The sequence below is a fragment of the Argopecten irradians genome, chromosome 5 (genome assembly GCF_041381155.1).
Source record: "Argopecten irradians isolate NY chromosome 5, Ai_NY, whole genome shotgun sequence".
In the NCBI taxonomy this organism is placed as follows: Eukaryota; Metazoa; Mollusca; class Bivalvia; order Pectinida; family Pectinidae; genus Argopecten; species Argopecten irradians.
In genome coordinates this window covers 47246261-47263276 of record NC_091138.1, presented here as the reverse complement: position 1 = coordinate 47263276, position 17016 = coordinate 47246261, and the positions used below count along the sequence as shown (strand labels likewise).

The window sequence follows — 17016 nt, the reverse complement described above, 5'->3', positions numbered from 1 at the left end:
CCATCTACCTGACATACTCGATACTCCAGGGGTTCCGACCACTTACAACATCGTAAGTGATCGGAACCCTTAGATTATCGAGGATGTCTACCTGCGGTGCAAATTCGTTCAAGTTCGCAGAACTAGAAATTATGTATAACTTAATTAATGAATAAAATAGAATCATTATATTTTATTATTGTCAGGATTTAATTTTCCATCAACCCTGCAAGATCCTTTTTCAAAACTGTTTTAAAACAATGTGGATAAAGTACGTTTATTAAATTATTACCAGTAGCCCTAGCGTTTAGAATGGGACAGACAAATGCCGATGAAATGCCTAATATTCTTTAGACTTTGAACCTTAAGGCACAGTGCACTTGTCTGATGTTGACGATATAAGTTATAAGTAATCGTGTTCAGTTAAAACCACAGCCAGTACTTTTCTTTTCATGAATAGTTTTAATGTGTCTTTTTCCGAATGTGTTTTTCGTCAGTCAAAGAAAAAGACTAAAGCAATACCTTGTTTTAAAAGGGATACTATCATGCTCCTTTTCTACTGTAGAAAAGTACATATGCATATTGTAAAAATGTTGGAGTTCTTCAAGGCTCCATTTAAGGCCCATTGTTTTTAAATATATAATTAAGACCAAAGCTGAATTCTACTCTAATACTGGTAATAATTCATCTAAGTTAAAAACAAAGCATTCGTGTCACTGACCACATCCTGTTCTCTCTTTTTAGTTATCTAATGTTTTTAGTTTTTTTACTTGTTCACCTGTTTATTCAATATATATTTTCGTTTATATGAATTATACTTAAATACATTTAAATATTCAGGCATGTCATCTTTGTATGTTTGGCGAAAACATTCGGAAGAGGGCTCGATGTTGAAATGTATATGGCCTCTAAAATATATTTAAATAAATACTATTACTTTTTAAGGGTTATCCTCAACAAAACAAAGCCTGGTCATAAGCGGCATGTACCATTAAGTAATTAACTTACCAGTAATTGGATTCATTTGGTTAGAAAAACCCATTACAGAAAATTGAAAGTACTTGTACTTAGACGGAGTCAATGACTTATTAGAAACACTTTATAAAAATACAGAAACTTTTCTTAAAATCACTCTAAATATGAAAGGATGGCCGGGCGCACTAGATCAAAGATGAGCATGCGCTCTATGCAAATCATGAAGCACAAAGGGAATGTATTTATATCCCACATAAGAAAATTGGTACAGTCCATTTGATATCTGTGGCCATAAACATTTGTTCAAATATATCCCCTCGGGGCCCCAATAATATAACTCACCGACCGCATGTTCCGGTGATGAACTAAGCGTTTCCGGAAGGTCAAGTTGAATACACATGGCCACTCGTCGATGACCACTACACCGAGAAACTCCCGACAGTCACCATGTCGGTAAAAACCTTCCTCGTAATGTTCACCGCCGTCCTATTTCACCAAGGTGAGTGCGTGCAAATGTTCATGTATATTATATGTTTAGGATTAACAACACAGGTACACGAGATTTTTACAGTACAGTACATTTTAATGCACATTTGTAAATGTCTTTTATTTTGTTAATGCTTATCTGTGTAAATAGTTTTCATGTATGTTAAAAGGGTTGGTAGTTTAATTACATCCGCTTTAAATCAAATATCGATCTAGCCAAGGTAACTATTATTACTGTCAAAAGTAAACTTTCGGTGCACAAAATAGTATTTGATTTGGCTAGTGTCCCAGTAATTTTGAAATAGCCGATACATATTGATATATGTATATCCACATCATATGTGCAAAACTGAATACTGAAATAAACTTCTTATCGAGGATCTAACATTGAAAGTTATATGTGCCGTAACTTGGCGAAAAAATTGACATGTTATTTTTTATTCATTAATCTATTGAAAACCACAAGTTTTGACGAATAAAGCTGTGACTTCAGATGCATTACAAATGTCAAATGTTAGCTACAACACAGAAATTATGTATTGTAACATTGTTGTTTTTTATGCCTTGTGAATGTTTACTGCAGGACTTTACAATGACTAATTACATTTTAAAAATTTTGAAATAAAATTGTAGACCACAACTTGACTTAATAGCCTGATCGTATGTTTGTTTGTTTGTTTGTTTGTTTGTTTGTTTGATTAATTAACGTCCTATTCACAGCTTTGGTCATGTAAGGACGGCCTCCCATATATGCGATGTGTTGCATGTATGTTGTGCGAGGTGTGTGTACTCGTTTCACTACACAGTAGATATAATTATACTGATGTTTAGAAGTATTTCTAAAAATCACTTTCAATTTTATTTGTGTTTGTAAAATTAAAACCTATACATTGAAAGTACTAATGTAATTCTCAAAATGTAGCTTATTATTGGTGGTGAATAACCTATTAAAACCCCATCAAGATACGTGGGTATGAAAAATACGGCACAAATAACTTTACATTTTTCCGTCTCACTCTAACACACATAAGGTGAATTAACAGGACAAGGACGTTTTTTTCTCTATAGAAATGCTGTATTTACCCTGATTGTGTACACACACAGCAATTTTCACCTTTTATATTGAGCTTTTGGGATACTATCGATCAAGCGTACCATACTTTAAAAAATACCCGGAAGAAATACATTAACAGTACTGATATTGATATCTAAGTTTTGTAAACAAAGATTATTATCAAATTTGCTTATATTTTCGTATGTAGTATTTTTCCCTTATGTATAGTCACGTCGTTATACTTTGAGGAAAAAAATCACTGAGCCGCAAACCTGTCCGTGTATATTTACATATACAGTATATTTGTGTCATCATTGTCACGAAAAACGAAGTCAAGTTTGCTTTATCAATTAAGAAACACGAATGGGGACTATTAATTAAGTGTTGTTAATGTCATTCACTGATGACGTCACCGAAACGCAAGTTACGATGAAAAATGACAATGTACGTTGTTGGTAAATATCAACTTATTATTGTTTGATAAATATTCCTACGTACCAAAACAGATAGGATGAAGATAGTTATGGATGAAAAATTTCAATTTGCGACTTGAACAAGGTCATTGCTCCAATAGTTCGGACCTAGTATGAAAAAACCTATTAATAATTGGACCTTTGATGAGGTTAATAAGATGTTCTACATTCTAACCGACTGTGAAGCTCAAGGCCATAAGTTTATATTTTACCAGGCGAGTATAAAACTATATTACACTATTCTATAAAGGTCGATTGCAACTTTTGATATGTAAGAAAATTGGCACAAGCACATCTCCCTGAGGAATCGCACGTTCTTTATAATCGCAATATTGATTCATTATTTCTATTTGCGGTTTGACTGGTTGGACCTTGTTGTTCGTTTATGAATTAAAGCTCTATATTGTTTTCAGGCGAGTCATGACAAAGCCCTCACAGGTCTGTATTTAAATATACAGGTCTGTCAGGATTTATATTTGAAATCAGGACTTTAGCAAACGGTCAAACCGGTTGTTCCGAATCATTATAGACCGTTATTCCATTGACAAAACACACTATCTGGTTTGCTGTATATGATGTACTGTTATGAATAATGCGATCAAATTAACGAAGAACAAATTCTATCTATGGAATAAAAATTAAATGCTGCGCTTTTTATTCCATTTAGCCCAAGCCGGATATCGCCGAGTGTGTTACCATACTAACTGGTCCCAGTACCGGCCCGGTATTGGAAAGTTTATGCCCGGGAACATCGACCCGAGTCTGTGTACCCATCTCATCTACTCATTCGCCCAGATCACCAACAACCAGCTTGCCACGTACGAGTGGAATGATGAAAAACTGTAAGTAACTGGGTTTTTTTCCCGGGTAATAAATTTAGCGATTTTACTTAAAATGGAAAATTTGATTTTCGCGGGTTTTTTTACAGGCTGATTTTTTAATATGAATATTTATCTCTGATTATTCTTTATTTCACAGGTAATATTTTCGCCACTACAAGAGTATCTCGAATGAACATCACGAAAATATAGCTCCGCGAAAATTTCCATTTCACTGATAATATTTTTCGCAATTACATACACTTGCATACTCCGAGGCTGCAAAAATGTAACCCCGCAAATATTGGTAGCTAGGTCCCAACATATATATATGCTGTTATTCATCACTCTTAAATCAGTGTCGTCTGTCATTTTTTTAACCGAAAAGATGTGCATATGTTATTGTTAGCGAGGTCTAATTATCTATATAATAAGGTGCCATCATGAAAATACGGGAAGTCGTTATTGACATGTAGGCCACACCTCTGGCCAGAGCGATATTAAACGTCTCACAGTGACCAGTCAAAGGTTTGAGATACGTGATTAATATGATCTAGGAATAAAGACATACATATATTATTACGAAAAACTCGGCACTGACCAGGCAAACACAAGTTCCGGAAAATGTATTTGTTATACATCAAAGGACTGCAGGTATTTTACGCCATACAAATTTTAATCTATTTCAAAATAAATTGTCTAAAAGGGTAAAAGACACGACGAGGAGAGATCTTTCTTAGAGTAAAGCTGTATGCGACACAACTTGTCATTGAAACAACTTCATACCAGGACCATCCAAGGCAAAACGATGTTGCATAATCCAAAAGTAGGTCACTGTGATCTACTTACAAAACTTTGCTTACATCATAGAGAACATCGTGACTCTACTAGTTTACTTTTTAATTATAGAAGCATAACTTAAGTCATTGGTTGGATGCATGAAATATAATGATTTAATTAAAAATCTAATTTTTTCGACAACACCAATTTCTTTTCTTTTCAACGGATATATCTAGATATGGTGAGTTTAACGACCTGAAGAAACAGAACCCTAATCTGAAAACCCTACTGGCTGTCGGGGGATGGAACCAAGCCAGTACCCACTTTTCACCCATGGTGACGAATCCAACGACCAGGCACACATTTGTCTCAACCTCCATCACTTTCCTCCGGAAGTACGGCTTCGACGGCCTTGACCTTGATTGGGAATATCCGGGTCTCCGAGGAGGAAAGCCGACTGATAAAGCAAACTTCGCCCTTCTGTGTAAGGTCTGTCGATTTTTTTATGATTTTACGCTTTCATTTTCCGTAGTTGGTCGTAAAATGATTTTAATATTTCACCCGATTTAATCAATCGTTTTATCATATATTTAGCGGCATACTTATCTGTCATGCTTTTGTAATTAGCTCTGGGTCTTCTAATAACTTCGCGATAAAGGTCAAGAATTGTACAGTTTTTGAGAATCAGGGCCCGGCATATTAAGTTTCAAAATTTTGTGAGATCAAATATCGATATCAGACATGTATTGCATTACACGAACAAATAATAACAGACCCACTGCCTAGGATATATCATAGTAAATAATAGTTAATATAGTATTTGACGAGTTTTTCGTGGGCGAGTCTTAGGACTATTGATGAATATATAGTATTTGACGAGTTCGTGGACTATAAGAATAACCTAGTAAAAATGAACAATTCTTCTTTAGTTTTAACTATTATGTCTCTGTGAATACCGTTCTACAAAGAAAATTTCTGTCTAGATATTGCATTTGCAAACGTATTTCCGGTTTGTGGCAGTATAATGCATTACTAAAACTTAAATTTGATAAATGATTTTATTTTATTATTGGTTAGGTTTCATATTTAATCGAAGTGTAATAGAAACTACAAGTATAAGCCTAATAACAAACACCATAGCCCAGAACACATGCATACAACAGTAGTCAAAGTGGTAATTTACCATGTGCTTGCCCGGGGCTTCTGGACCGGTCCGAGATAGCCTCGACATTTATCTATTAACGGTATAATCTGACAATCTGACTTTGTATTACTCAAGTCCGGAGCGAGACTTCCGAATACGTGGTGTCCCGATTCGTATCTGTCCCCCTCGGGTCATTTTATGGTGACCTGTCCGATTCCGGACTCTGATATCTGGTTTTAATGGTTAAGTCTGTCGTTGATGAGTAATATTATCTGAGTATCGTCACTTCTTACTGTTTTATTGTAATAATACAATTAATTAAGAGCAAATGACAAACCGCGGGTCATATACATGTGTACATACATATGTTTATGTAATAATGTTTGTATGCCCTATAAACAACAAGGGTCACTTTAGGACAATGAAAACGCAGTTTTTATATGTCAATAAAACTGAACCGAAGTGACAGTAGGGACATGCATTTGTAAATTGAAGCGTACTATGACTGTAAACAACAGCTCCTAGCGGAGTCGTATTTTCTATTTAGTAAATTATTAGATGTTTTAGAACAGCTTAATGAAGTACATAGATCAAAACGTTACACTTCAAACAGATTTGGAAAGAAAATGCGTGCATGGTTTCTGTTTCTCAAAGTTAAACAAATTATGGAAAAATAAACTGCAATCTCCTGACAAAATTAGACACAGAAGCATGAAACACAAAAACTGGTGTCGCAACAGACAAACTGATGCCCCAAAAACATGTTTATCAGCAACATGTGCATCTCAAAGGGCGCTGCCATTTTTCTATCCATACAACAATAATACGAGCTTTTTCATATGTTGCTTATTACGTAAATGGAAGGGGGCAACTGCGATGATCCAGTAGGTGGCGCAGTTCGATAACCTGCTTTTGACATGAAGTTGATATATTTATGATCATTTGAAATCACTTTGCCAAAATCAATTAGCCCCGGTAACAACAAAAATATCACAAATTTCTTGAAATATATCTAATGATATGTTTGATTTATGAATCTTCCATCAGGAGTTGCGCGAAGCCTACGAAAAAGAAGCCGTACAGACAGGGAACTCTCGCCTGCTGGTGACTGCCGCGGTGGCTGCTGGAAAAGACAACATCGATCCCGGATATGATGTAAAAGCTATGGCACAGTAAGAACATTTTACATTCATGTATATAGTAAGATATGACATATTTATCTATACTTCTGAATTAAATATTGCAAAGATATTAAGTATAATGAATATGATTTCAATTTTAATTCTTAATTTTTTAAATGTATAATTATTTCTTAAATTTGACTAAAAATCCATACGAATGACATTATTCAGGTCTATATTTTCAATTTTAATTCTTAATTTCTTAAATGTATAATTATTTCTTTAATTTGACTAAAATGCATACGAATGGCATTATTCAGTTCTATGCAATGTACATGTACTTATATATTATATACATGTAGGTATGGGAAATGTTAAAATACTATATACCTGTAAATAAAAATTTACATTATGCCGCTAAAAAGAAAAATGGTTCTTTTAAAAGTATATGTCTCGTTAACGCCATGAAAAACTGTAGAAAATAATTTCCAGGAAATTTCCAAAAAAAATTGAATGCCGGGAAAATTTAGACCATATTTTCGAAGTTCACGACATCCTGGGTTCGAAAGATTATAGAGTAAGCGTACTTTTGTACATTACATAGCTTTGGAGAGTTCGGTTTGTTCAAATAGAGGGGGCATACATGTACACTTGCTGTAGTTGATCAGCTACACGTATAATGTGTATTTATATATCAAAATATGTCATGGTTTAATGTATTGACGTTACCTTTACGTCACCCACTGCTCTGTCATGTTGATAACCGCATTGTGGTGAATGCTATGAAAAAAACCTGTCACGAAGGCACTATTCAACTAGATGTATAATACAGAATGGCATGTTCAAGATTAAACCACAGGGTATAATAGCTTCTCCGACAAACAAATGGTCATGTGCATCCCTAAATTATAGTCACTGGAATTTTAGGGGTTGGCCCTCTTTGACTCTACCTGAACTCATTCTTCCCTTAAGACATATATGAACTCATCTAATCAAAGGCAGGGACAGTTCATTATGAATTTTCAGGGAAGAAAGAGATTCTTGTAATTTGGTGTTTTACACAGTATAAACAGGCAATAGTTTGCCCAAGTATTACTTTTCATCGCTATACGCATTGCTTTATATTTTCGCGATTTGTGATTCAAAAATGTCATCCGCCTATCTATAACAGCTGTTTCAGCTGTCATCGTTATGTTAAGTTATGTTAATCTGTTCTGTTCAATTGTAAGCCTGCACATTTAAGTAAAGGGCTTAACATAAATTGTTCAACCTGTGCTTAATCCCCTTGCTCATTGAAGGCAATTATTAAAAATATGTTTAAATCAAACAAAACTAATATCTTTATCCATCTATTATTGTTCTCAATATAGGGTAGTATGTATTGCATTTTCGCGGCCTGGTTTTGTTGAATTTTCACGCCGAATGATATTTTCTGAATGCAGTAAATAATTATTTGCAATATTAAATGCCCTTCTGAACCATATTTTTAACAATTTCACTGCACAATCGATCACGAAATTAACAACACTTGAAATAAGCAGGTTTACAGACTGTTGTTTATTTCTTGGACTACAGGTATTTGGACTTTATCAGTATCATGACCTATGACCTTCACGGCAGCTGGGACGATGTCACCGGTCACAACAGCCCGTTATTTCCTAGAACTAACGACACAGGAAGAGAACGGACACTGAACATTGTACGTAATCCATTCTTTTTGTCTTAAGAAGGCATTATTCATCCAATTATGTATATTTTTTAAGTCCCAAACACTGCCACTGTTGCAAATCCCACAGACCCTGCACAATAGTTTAAGATAAAGGTCTTTCGTTTTAATTAAATTGGGTGTCATGTAGTAGATTTTGTAAACTCTTTAGCTGTCGCCATATTTGAAAATGATGCAACCTAAACCTCAGGGAAACGCCTATTTTGGTAGGTTGAAATATATTCGGGAAAGCGATTGATTTTCTTTGTCAGTCATAGCGCACGAGACACAAACGAGTGAGCAGTGTTTCCTAGTTTCCTGACGACTGTTTTTTTTTTACTACAAAACAATTTCGTAAAGATTGGCATCATTTTTATATCATTATAAGCCATCGCCACATTTCAACTTTTCCAGCAATCTTCTATGAATGACTCTGAATGTTTCTGAAAATTGCCGAATTTATCTCAATTATGTTGCATTGCATTATAATATAACAATTTCTGCAGTGATCTTTTGATAAAACTTTCAATGCTGCATTATCCTCTTAAATACATAAGAAATATCCCTGTACCAAACGAACGATAGGTATACAAAAGACAAAATATCTGTAAAAATCTTAAACCTTTAAAGTGTCATTTCAAAACAAGAATGGATACACTGGTTTCAAAAACGAGCAATCACCAGATAGTTATCAAAGTCGAAGGATCTTCACTTAAAACTCTCAAACGTATCATTCAATATGAATAAATGTTAGAAGAACGCAAATAATTATGCATTAAGTACTTATATCATAATACTGATACGCACAATTCTAGTAACAATAATTCCCACATCATAAGATATGATGTCGAGCAAATTAGTTCATATTCACTCAACTGTCTTTAGTTTCCGTTATGTAAATGAAGTCCTCAATGCTGTTTTTACAAAATTTTAATAAAGATAGCTGATATTTTAAAATGTTATATCAAAGCGTATTGTTATTTATCTCATGGTATTTTCAAGATTTAGTTCTTATTGAAGGTTACTTTTGTTTATTGATGTTTTGATAAACAATATTCTTATTTGAATACCCTGTAATTCGATGTTTTTCCTTACTACAGAAATGGGCGGCCGATTACTGGGTCGGACTTGGAGCACCAAAACAAAAACTAAACATTGGCCTGGCCTCCTATGGACGGGGATTTCTGCTGAAGAATCAGTCAGATTATGGCATCGGAGCACCAGCCAGTGGTCCAAACCCGCCAGGCCAGTTTACAGGGGAAGCCGGTTATCTCTCTTATTACGAGGTACGACTTTCTTTACACATTAGACTACTGCATTGCAGAGAACAGTTGATAGAGTTTTTATTTCTTTTGGTACTGCGAGCGCCATCTTGTTCATATGAATGATGGATACATGCACCAACTTTATTCTGGAAGTTGTTAATTGATTATACAGTATAATAAGATCTTAAATGAATATAACATACTTTTATCATATAGATATAATTTATTTTCTCTTTGTTTCTGGCTTTCTGGTTGGCCTATTCATTTTTTTCATTCCACGTTGGAAAAAAATCCGAGAATGGCGGGAAAACCTGACGTTATCGTGACGTCATAATAGAAATATTGACGTTGCGTATCGATTTGGAAAAAAATAATTCCTTGGAAAAAAATCAACGGAATCGTACGTGTAAACGTATTTCATTTTATAAAGTAGCCTAGAAAACTAATTATAAGCATTGAAGTCACAATTTTTTAATTTCATCATTGTATGAAATAAATTTTATTTGCAAACTTTTGTGAGAATCCGCTAAAAATAGTGACTTCAATGCTTAAAAATACTACGTCAAAATGTGTTACAAAAATCTAGTGGATGCCGCCATTTTAACACGACGTCCTCCAAACCTGCCATCAAGTTAATGATTAAGGCATGACGTCACAATGAAAATGCTCCAAGGTATATTACGCTAGTGACATAAGCAAAAATATTACACCATATTAAATGACCCTGAATTCAAAACTTGAATCATTACTTAATATGATAGAGTCTCTGAGTTATGTCGGGTTTAATGTTAAGCTTCCTCATATAAGTGAATGATCTTATGTTTTATTCTTCACAGATATGCCGCATGATAGCTATTGGAGGTAAAACCTACCGAGACAGCCAACAGCTCGTACCGTACTACGTGAATGGGAAGACGTGGATCGGCTATGACGATGAGCAAAGTCTCTCTATCAAGGTAAGCCTACAGATATCTAGAAATGTTCACGGCATTTGTGAAGTTTTTACATGTAATATTTGTTGACCTAGTCTGTGGTCAATATGTGTTATAATGAACTAGAAGACCAAATGTTGCCTTTAGCTTCCACCAACAATTCGGTTCAAGAGACACATTGTCTTTTTTCAAATAGACGTCATTGAATACACCAGTATTTCTAAACCACAGGCCTGGATAGGTCATCCTTTAATGACGTTAGCTGTTTATATAGCGCGTAGCGCTAATCATAATGCTGAAAGTCTTTTGTTTGATTTTTGCAAAAAAATCTTTTTGTTGGTACTATGCATGTACCACAAAGTCACAGAGCATTGAAACAAACACTACCGACATTATTTATATTAAAAAAGTTACATTTATATTAAAAAAGTTACATTTAAAGGATATCATTTTTAACAGCTTAACTCCACTTTGATCAACAACTTTCACCGTAATCAAGAGAAATAAACTAAAACTAAAATTATCATATCGTAGGCCGTTTCATTGCTGGCCGGGATGGCTTCACCATACATTTGATTTTGTTATATTCTGCTTAACGTCCAAAAGCATTTATAATCATTTGCCGGAAATATGGAATGTGTTATGTAGTGACAATGTGTTTTGTGAGACTGAGGCTGTGCTTTACGTCTCGCGTTCAACCAGGATCATTTAAGGACTGCCGGCTTGAAAAATGACATACAATAAAACATTTACAATGTCTCCCTCCTTGGTTTCACATGCAATCACATCCATTGTTTCTAATAAAAGATATTAAATGAAGCTGCTCTGCGAGTTTGAATTGTAGCTGCTGCCCCTATTGTATGACGTATAAGGCGGCTAAATTTGAGATCTTATAATTTCTCTTCCCTCTGACTATCTTCTTCCTAACGTCTCCCTTAACACTTCCTTACGTTTGAGCCCTTTGAGAAAGTCTTTTAAGTATATCCCATGGCTGAGAGCCACCATTGTCTAAAAGTAAGTGGCAGTTTCTACTCCTGCTTAGCGCTTGGCATAAAGGTTGTGGAGCGACCGATTATCCTGTTGTGTGTATAATTTGACCAGTATGTTTGTGTGTGCTGCTCGATATCTTTGGCGGCATGTTTTAGTGAGATTGCACTGTAAAAACGCAATAGTTCCAATATTATAAGGATACACAGCACGAAGGTACTGCAGCCTCCCAAAGCGTCCACAAACGTAACACTTACATACAGGAGTGTCTGCCCTCCTTAATTGTACTCGGGTGTTATTAAGACGTTAAATCTAATCAATGAACTGCCCAACAAACTTACATTAAATAAAGAATCATTGATGAAAATTGAATTTGAGAAAACAATCGAACAGCATAAATACTATTAGGACTTTTCTCACCAGGTGGCATGGCTAGTACAGGAAGGCTTTGGTGGCGCCATGGTATGGGCTCTTCCTCTGGACGACTTTAATCAAGTTTGCGCTACTTCCAGTCGGAAATTCCCTTTAACGAACAGAATCAAAGACGAGCTCATTGCTGCTTCAGGTGGTATCGTCCCAACAACGGTTGTCCCGGCAACCACTAGCAGTCCTCATCCACCACCAGCAGGGCTTAACAGTAAGTCTTTTATGACAACTTAAAAGGACAGTCAAAGCTTTTGGTAGCCATATTATTAGCAGCATTAATAACATATATATGCATATATCACTAAACACTACCGTATACAACGTCAATAAACCTGACGGTGATATAATATTCGTATTGCATATTACAGAGTTATCTACCCTTGCGGTAGGTATCGAGTGTAACACCATGTCATAATTTTTTCAGAGAAAATGACTTGAGTTTAGCTTGCTCACAAATTTGTGAGTTAACAATGGAAACCTACCTGCAAACGGTCATTGTAGATTATTTCAATTATTCATTCTTAAGCACTTGTCAGATCGCCTCGTCACAGATTTACATTTTGATTTTTTGTTCCACGTCACCAATAATTGGGAATTTCAATGGTTTAATAATATCTACCTGCAAGGGAAGAAACCTACCTGCAAGGGAAGTAATCTGTAATATACACATCGACGGAATAAAAGAGGTCATATTTAGATTATATCAATTATTAGTCATAAGCACTGTAGATCGCCTCGTCACAGATACATTTCTGATTTTCGTCACGTCAACAATAATTGCCAAAACAACGTCACTTTCAAAATTCTATAAGCTACTATTCAGTGGTTTAATAATATCTTAATATGACCCATTTCTTGACTACCATTTAGTGTAGAACAACGATCTGTATTTTTGATAAGTTTATTTATACAATGATGCAGTTCTCCATTCCGTTTGTAGTGTGTTGGGATAAAGTTGACGGATACTACCAAGACCCGATACAATGTAGTCGATACTTTCGCTGCGTAAATGGACAGGAATATGTCAACCAATGCGAACGTCCAGAAGTTGTCACGGAGCAACCAGCCACTGCAGCACCAATCAGTACAAACTCTCCTGTTAGCACGACAGCACCGGTCAGCACAGCAGCACCGGTCAGCACAGCAGCACCGGTCACCACCAACGCCCCAGTTACTACCTCAATTCCTGTCACCACAGCTTCACCTAAAGGTATGTCGTTCTAATGACGTAGACGTCTTTTCAAAAAGTCAGAAAGTGAGGGCAGCGCCATAATAATTTTGCGTGTTTGTTTTCTTCATTTAAAACGCTAAAATAAAAAGACTTCTTAAATATTTCTATAAATCAGGAGGTAGACATTCTTAGCCAGCACTCACAACAAGGTAAAATACTGGAGAGCTAGTTTTTAATGACACTCAACATTTGGTTGTTCAATGAGTTTACGTGTTTGTGATGTTCTTTTTTCAAATTTCCATCGCTACGGTACTTCCCCGGCGAAAATTTTCCAATGTTAGTCAATCGAAATGAAGAATATGGATAAATATATGTTTTTAAAGTTGTTTCTTTATTTTTATACAAAACTTTTGTCATTTATTGTATAGATTTTATGAAAAAGAAACTAAATATAGAAAAATTTATAATGATTCGCCATTATCTCTTCAAATTAAATATTCTAGTTACTAGTATTATCAAAAATTCTGGCTATAGCGTCATCGTTTATTGAAGTATGACTTTTTTAATGTCTGAAGTAGTATAAACCAACAAAAACATCCAGTTGCGAATTCTAAATGAAACGCGAAATGTTCAATTTCTTGTCATGCACCGCATAAGAAAAATGTTTACAATAAGTTTAAAGGTTACATTTCAGTATCATTTGAAAAAACATTATCATCATTACCAAGGTTCTGATTTCTAAATATTCTATCTTTTATACAGAATTTTCCTGTGTTGGACGCTTTAATGGAGATTACGCCAATCCTGCAGACTGTGCAAGCTTTATCAAATGTGCCAATGGCGTCCCCTATTATTTCCGGTGTCCCTCAGGGACACTTTACGGTAAAGACACTAAAGTCTGTGTCTGGGCCGATGTGGCTAAATGTTAGCGGAGAAAAAAGAATGTCTACAATCAAACAATGGGAGTGCTTAAATTGTCCAATCAGCATACTTCAGTTATAATCTTTGTAAAAGTTGTTTTTGATGTAATGTTTACTTACGTGAAAACCACAGTTATTTAAATCACAAATTCTTTGCAACATGGAGTACAGGTAGAAACTAATGATATAAGCCTAACTTTCCAATGACTGCACCAAAGGTTTTTGGTCATCTGACATGAAGGGTCAGGATCACATAGTCATCATATTTCGTCCGCCGTGCGCCGTGCATTAATTTTTCACATTTTAAACTTCTTCTCAAGTTCTACCGGTGCGATCTGGCTGAAACTTGCATGAAATGATCCTGACATGGTCCCGACAAAGTTTTGTTATTTTTCTGGTCGATCCGAAATCCAAGATGGCCACCACAGCCGCCATCTTGCAAACACATTTTGAACTTCTTCTCTAGTTCTACCAATGCGATTAGGCTGAAAATTGCATGAAATGATCCTGACAAGGTCCTGACAAAGTGTTATTATATATTTCGGGTCGATCCGAAATCCAAGATGGCCGCCACAGCAGCTTGAACTTCTCCTTAAATTCTATTTGGTAAGAAAATTATCCTGGCATGGTCCCGAAAAAGTGTTGTTACATCTCTGGGTGATCACAAATCGAACATGGCACCATGACACTATATCAAATCAATTTCCTATAAGATTATTGCCAAGGTTGTCAGATGACTGTTAAGGCCCTTGGGCTTCTTGTTTGTTTGTGTGGGGTTTTTTCATTATTATTGTTACATACAATGTATGTAATTCGTCGCATTCTTTTTAAAAGCGAACTATACTTGTACTTCATTTGACACTAAATTAATAGGTTGCATACATACTTTTTCAACAGTTGCTGTTTGTAAGATAATTATGCATTAAAGATGATACACTTTGGTAAATGGTACAGTGGTAAATTTGGTTAAACGCGTTTTTTAAGTTATCTTTTATCTTTAAAAGATTGATTTCCATGCAAAAGTTGATTTTGATAAAGAACCAATCGAGAATTGACAATGCTAATACACATATTTAAATGCATTTACATCATGGCCAACGTACTCGATCAATTACATGTCATAATAAAATCCTCCCGATGGTCTAACTAAATATGCTTTATTCAAATATTTGACAAAAATATTGCAACTAGGATCTCAGATAGGTAATTAAATATTATTTTTATAATTCTTCCGTGAAAGACAAACATTTGTATTTTGTTAATAGTTTTACTCGTATAATGATTCTGATATGTCAAAAAAGAAGCTAAGAAGGTTTCGGCATATAATGCATTCAACGAAATTATTTTGATATGAATCATTTAAATGAATGAAGACCTTCCAATCAAACTCTCAAAAATAAGTTTGATCGCGTTCAGGAAATCCAAGACATTATGTGTTCAATACAATATATATTCATGTTTATAGAAATAAATAATGAAATGTTGAATTGTTATTTAGATTCATTTGTGTTATTGCGCTGTATTCCGTTTTTGCATATTACAGAGTTAGCTCCCTTGCGGGTAGGTATCGATTGTTACGTCATTATTTTGTTGGTGCAATTCACATCGTTTACTCAGAAATGTATGACGTTACGCTCGCAAATACATGACGTCACAATCAATACCTACCCTCAAGGGCAGATAACTCTGTAAGATGCAAATACGGAATAGAGTGATGAAATAATGTATTTACATTATGAGTATTATTTTATACCCTTTTTGATAATAAAAGATATTATATTCAAACTTCATTTGTCTTGTTTTATAAATTACTTAAAGAACATATCACCATTTTTAATAACCAGCCATTGTGCGGACACGCTTCCACCAGGGTGGGCGTGCAATGCCAGGACAACGAACCACGGATATACACCTACACGTTCTTAACGATAAGCCTGTGTGTTTTACGGCCACAGGGCTAAGAGGGTTACCTGTCTCCGTTTGATGTATAAATGATATATCAACAAACCGAAGACAGGATAATATGAACATTGAGAAGTCGAAAGTTAAGAAAAGTGGTTTAGAACTTCTGTCGTCTTTATCGGAGGAGTAGATCTAGATTTTAGATTTTAAAATAATAGTATATTACTATATAATTATTAACACCTTGAGGAGCATACTGGTTATAAAATAGCTCTTTTCCTCCCCCACCTCTCTCTTTCTCGTTCTTCCCTCACTCTCTCCCTCTCTCTCTGTCTCAAATACAACTTCATATATTATGTATATATTCTCTTGTAAATGCCATCTTGTCTGTAATTTGAATGTTTTATTATTTTTGGGAACGGGCTTTATATAAGTTGTATAACTTGTGCCCAATCCCATTGCACATTTTGCAATAAAATATGTTTAAATCAAATCAAATCAAAATCAAATAGTATATCCGGGTATAAGCATCATAAATTGCTTTATGGTTCAATTTTAAAAGATTCGTACCTAGCATTAGGTCGATGGAATGTCTTTTATAAATATATCAAACAGGCTAATGCTAGATGTATTTCTTTAAGACATACTTGCAGGATGAAAATTATGTAACGATTGACACCATCCTACATGTACATGTATCGATGAATAATTCATCTCGTTAATTAGAGGGTGAAAGGGTAAACGAAGGGACCGAACATGATATGCGTAATATTTAGATTAATACCGAAATGTGGTTTCCTTTACATCAAAGATATCTATCCGTTATTTGTACGCGTATTAAGACACGATTAAAATATTTCTGACACATATTTTGACAA

General features: G+C 34.9%; 1 protein-coding gene across 1 annotated transcript; it reads left to right on the top strand.

Annotated features, from left to right (window-relative positions):
* The first annotated feature begins 796 nt into the window (after positions 1–796).
* LOC138324069 (chitinase-3-like protein 1) lies at positions 797–16024 on the top strand. Its single transcript, XM_069269082.1, has 10 exons — positions 797–1453; positions 3635–3809; positions 4802–5054; positions 6757–6881; positions 8406–8529; positions 9636–9821; positions 10637–10756; positions 12143–12356; positions 13086–13355; positions 14079–16024. The coding sequence occupies exons 1-10, from the start codon at positions 1402–1404 to the stop codon at positions 14243–14245; spliced, it is 1686 nt and encodes a 561-aa protein (XP_069125183.1). The 5' UTR covers positions 797–1401; the 3' UTR covers positions 14246–16024.
* The last annotated feature ends 992 nt before the right edge of the window (positions 16025–17016 follow it).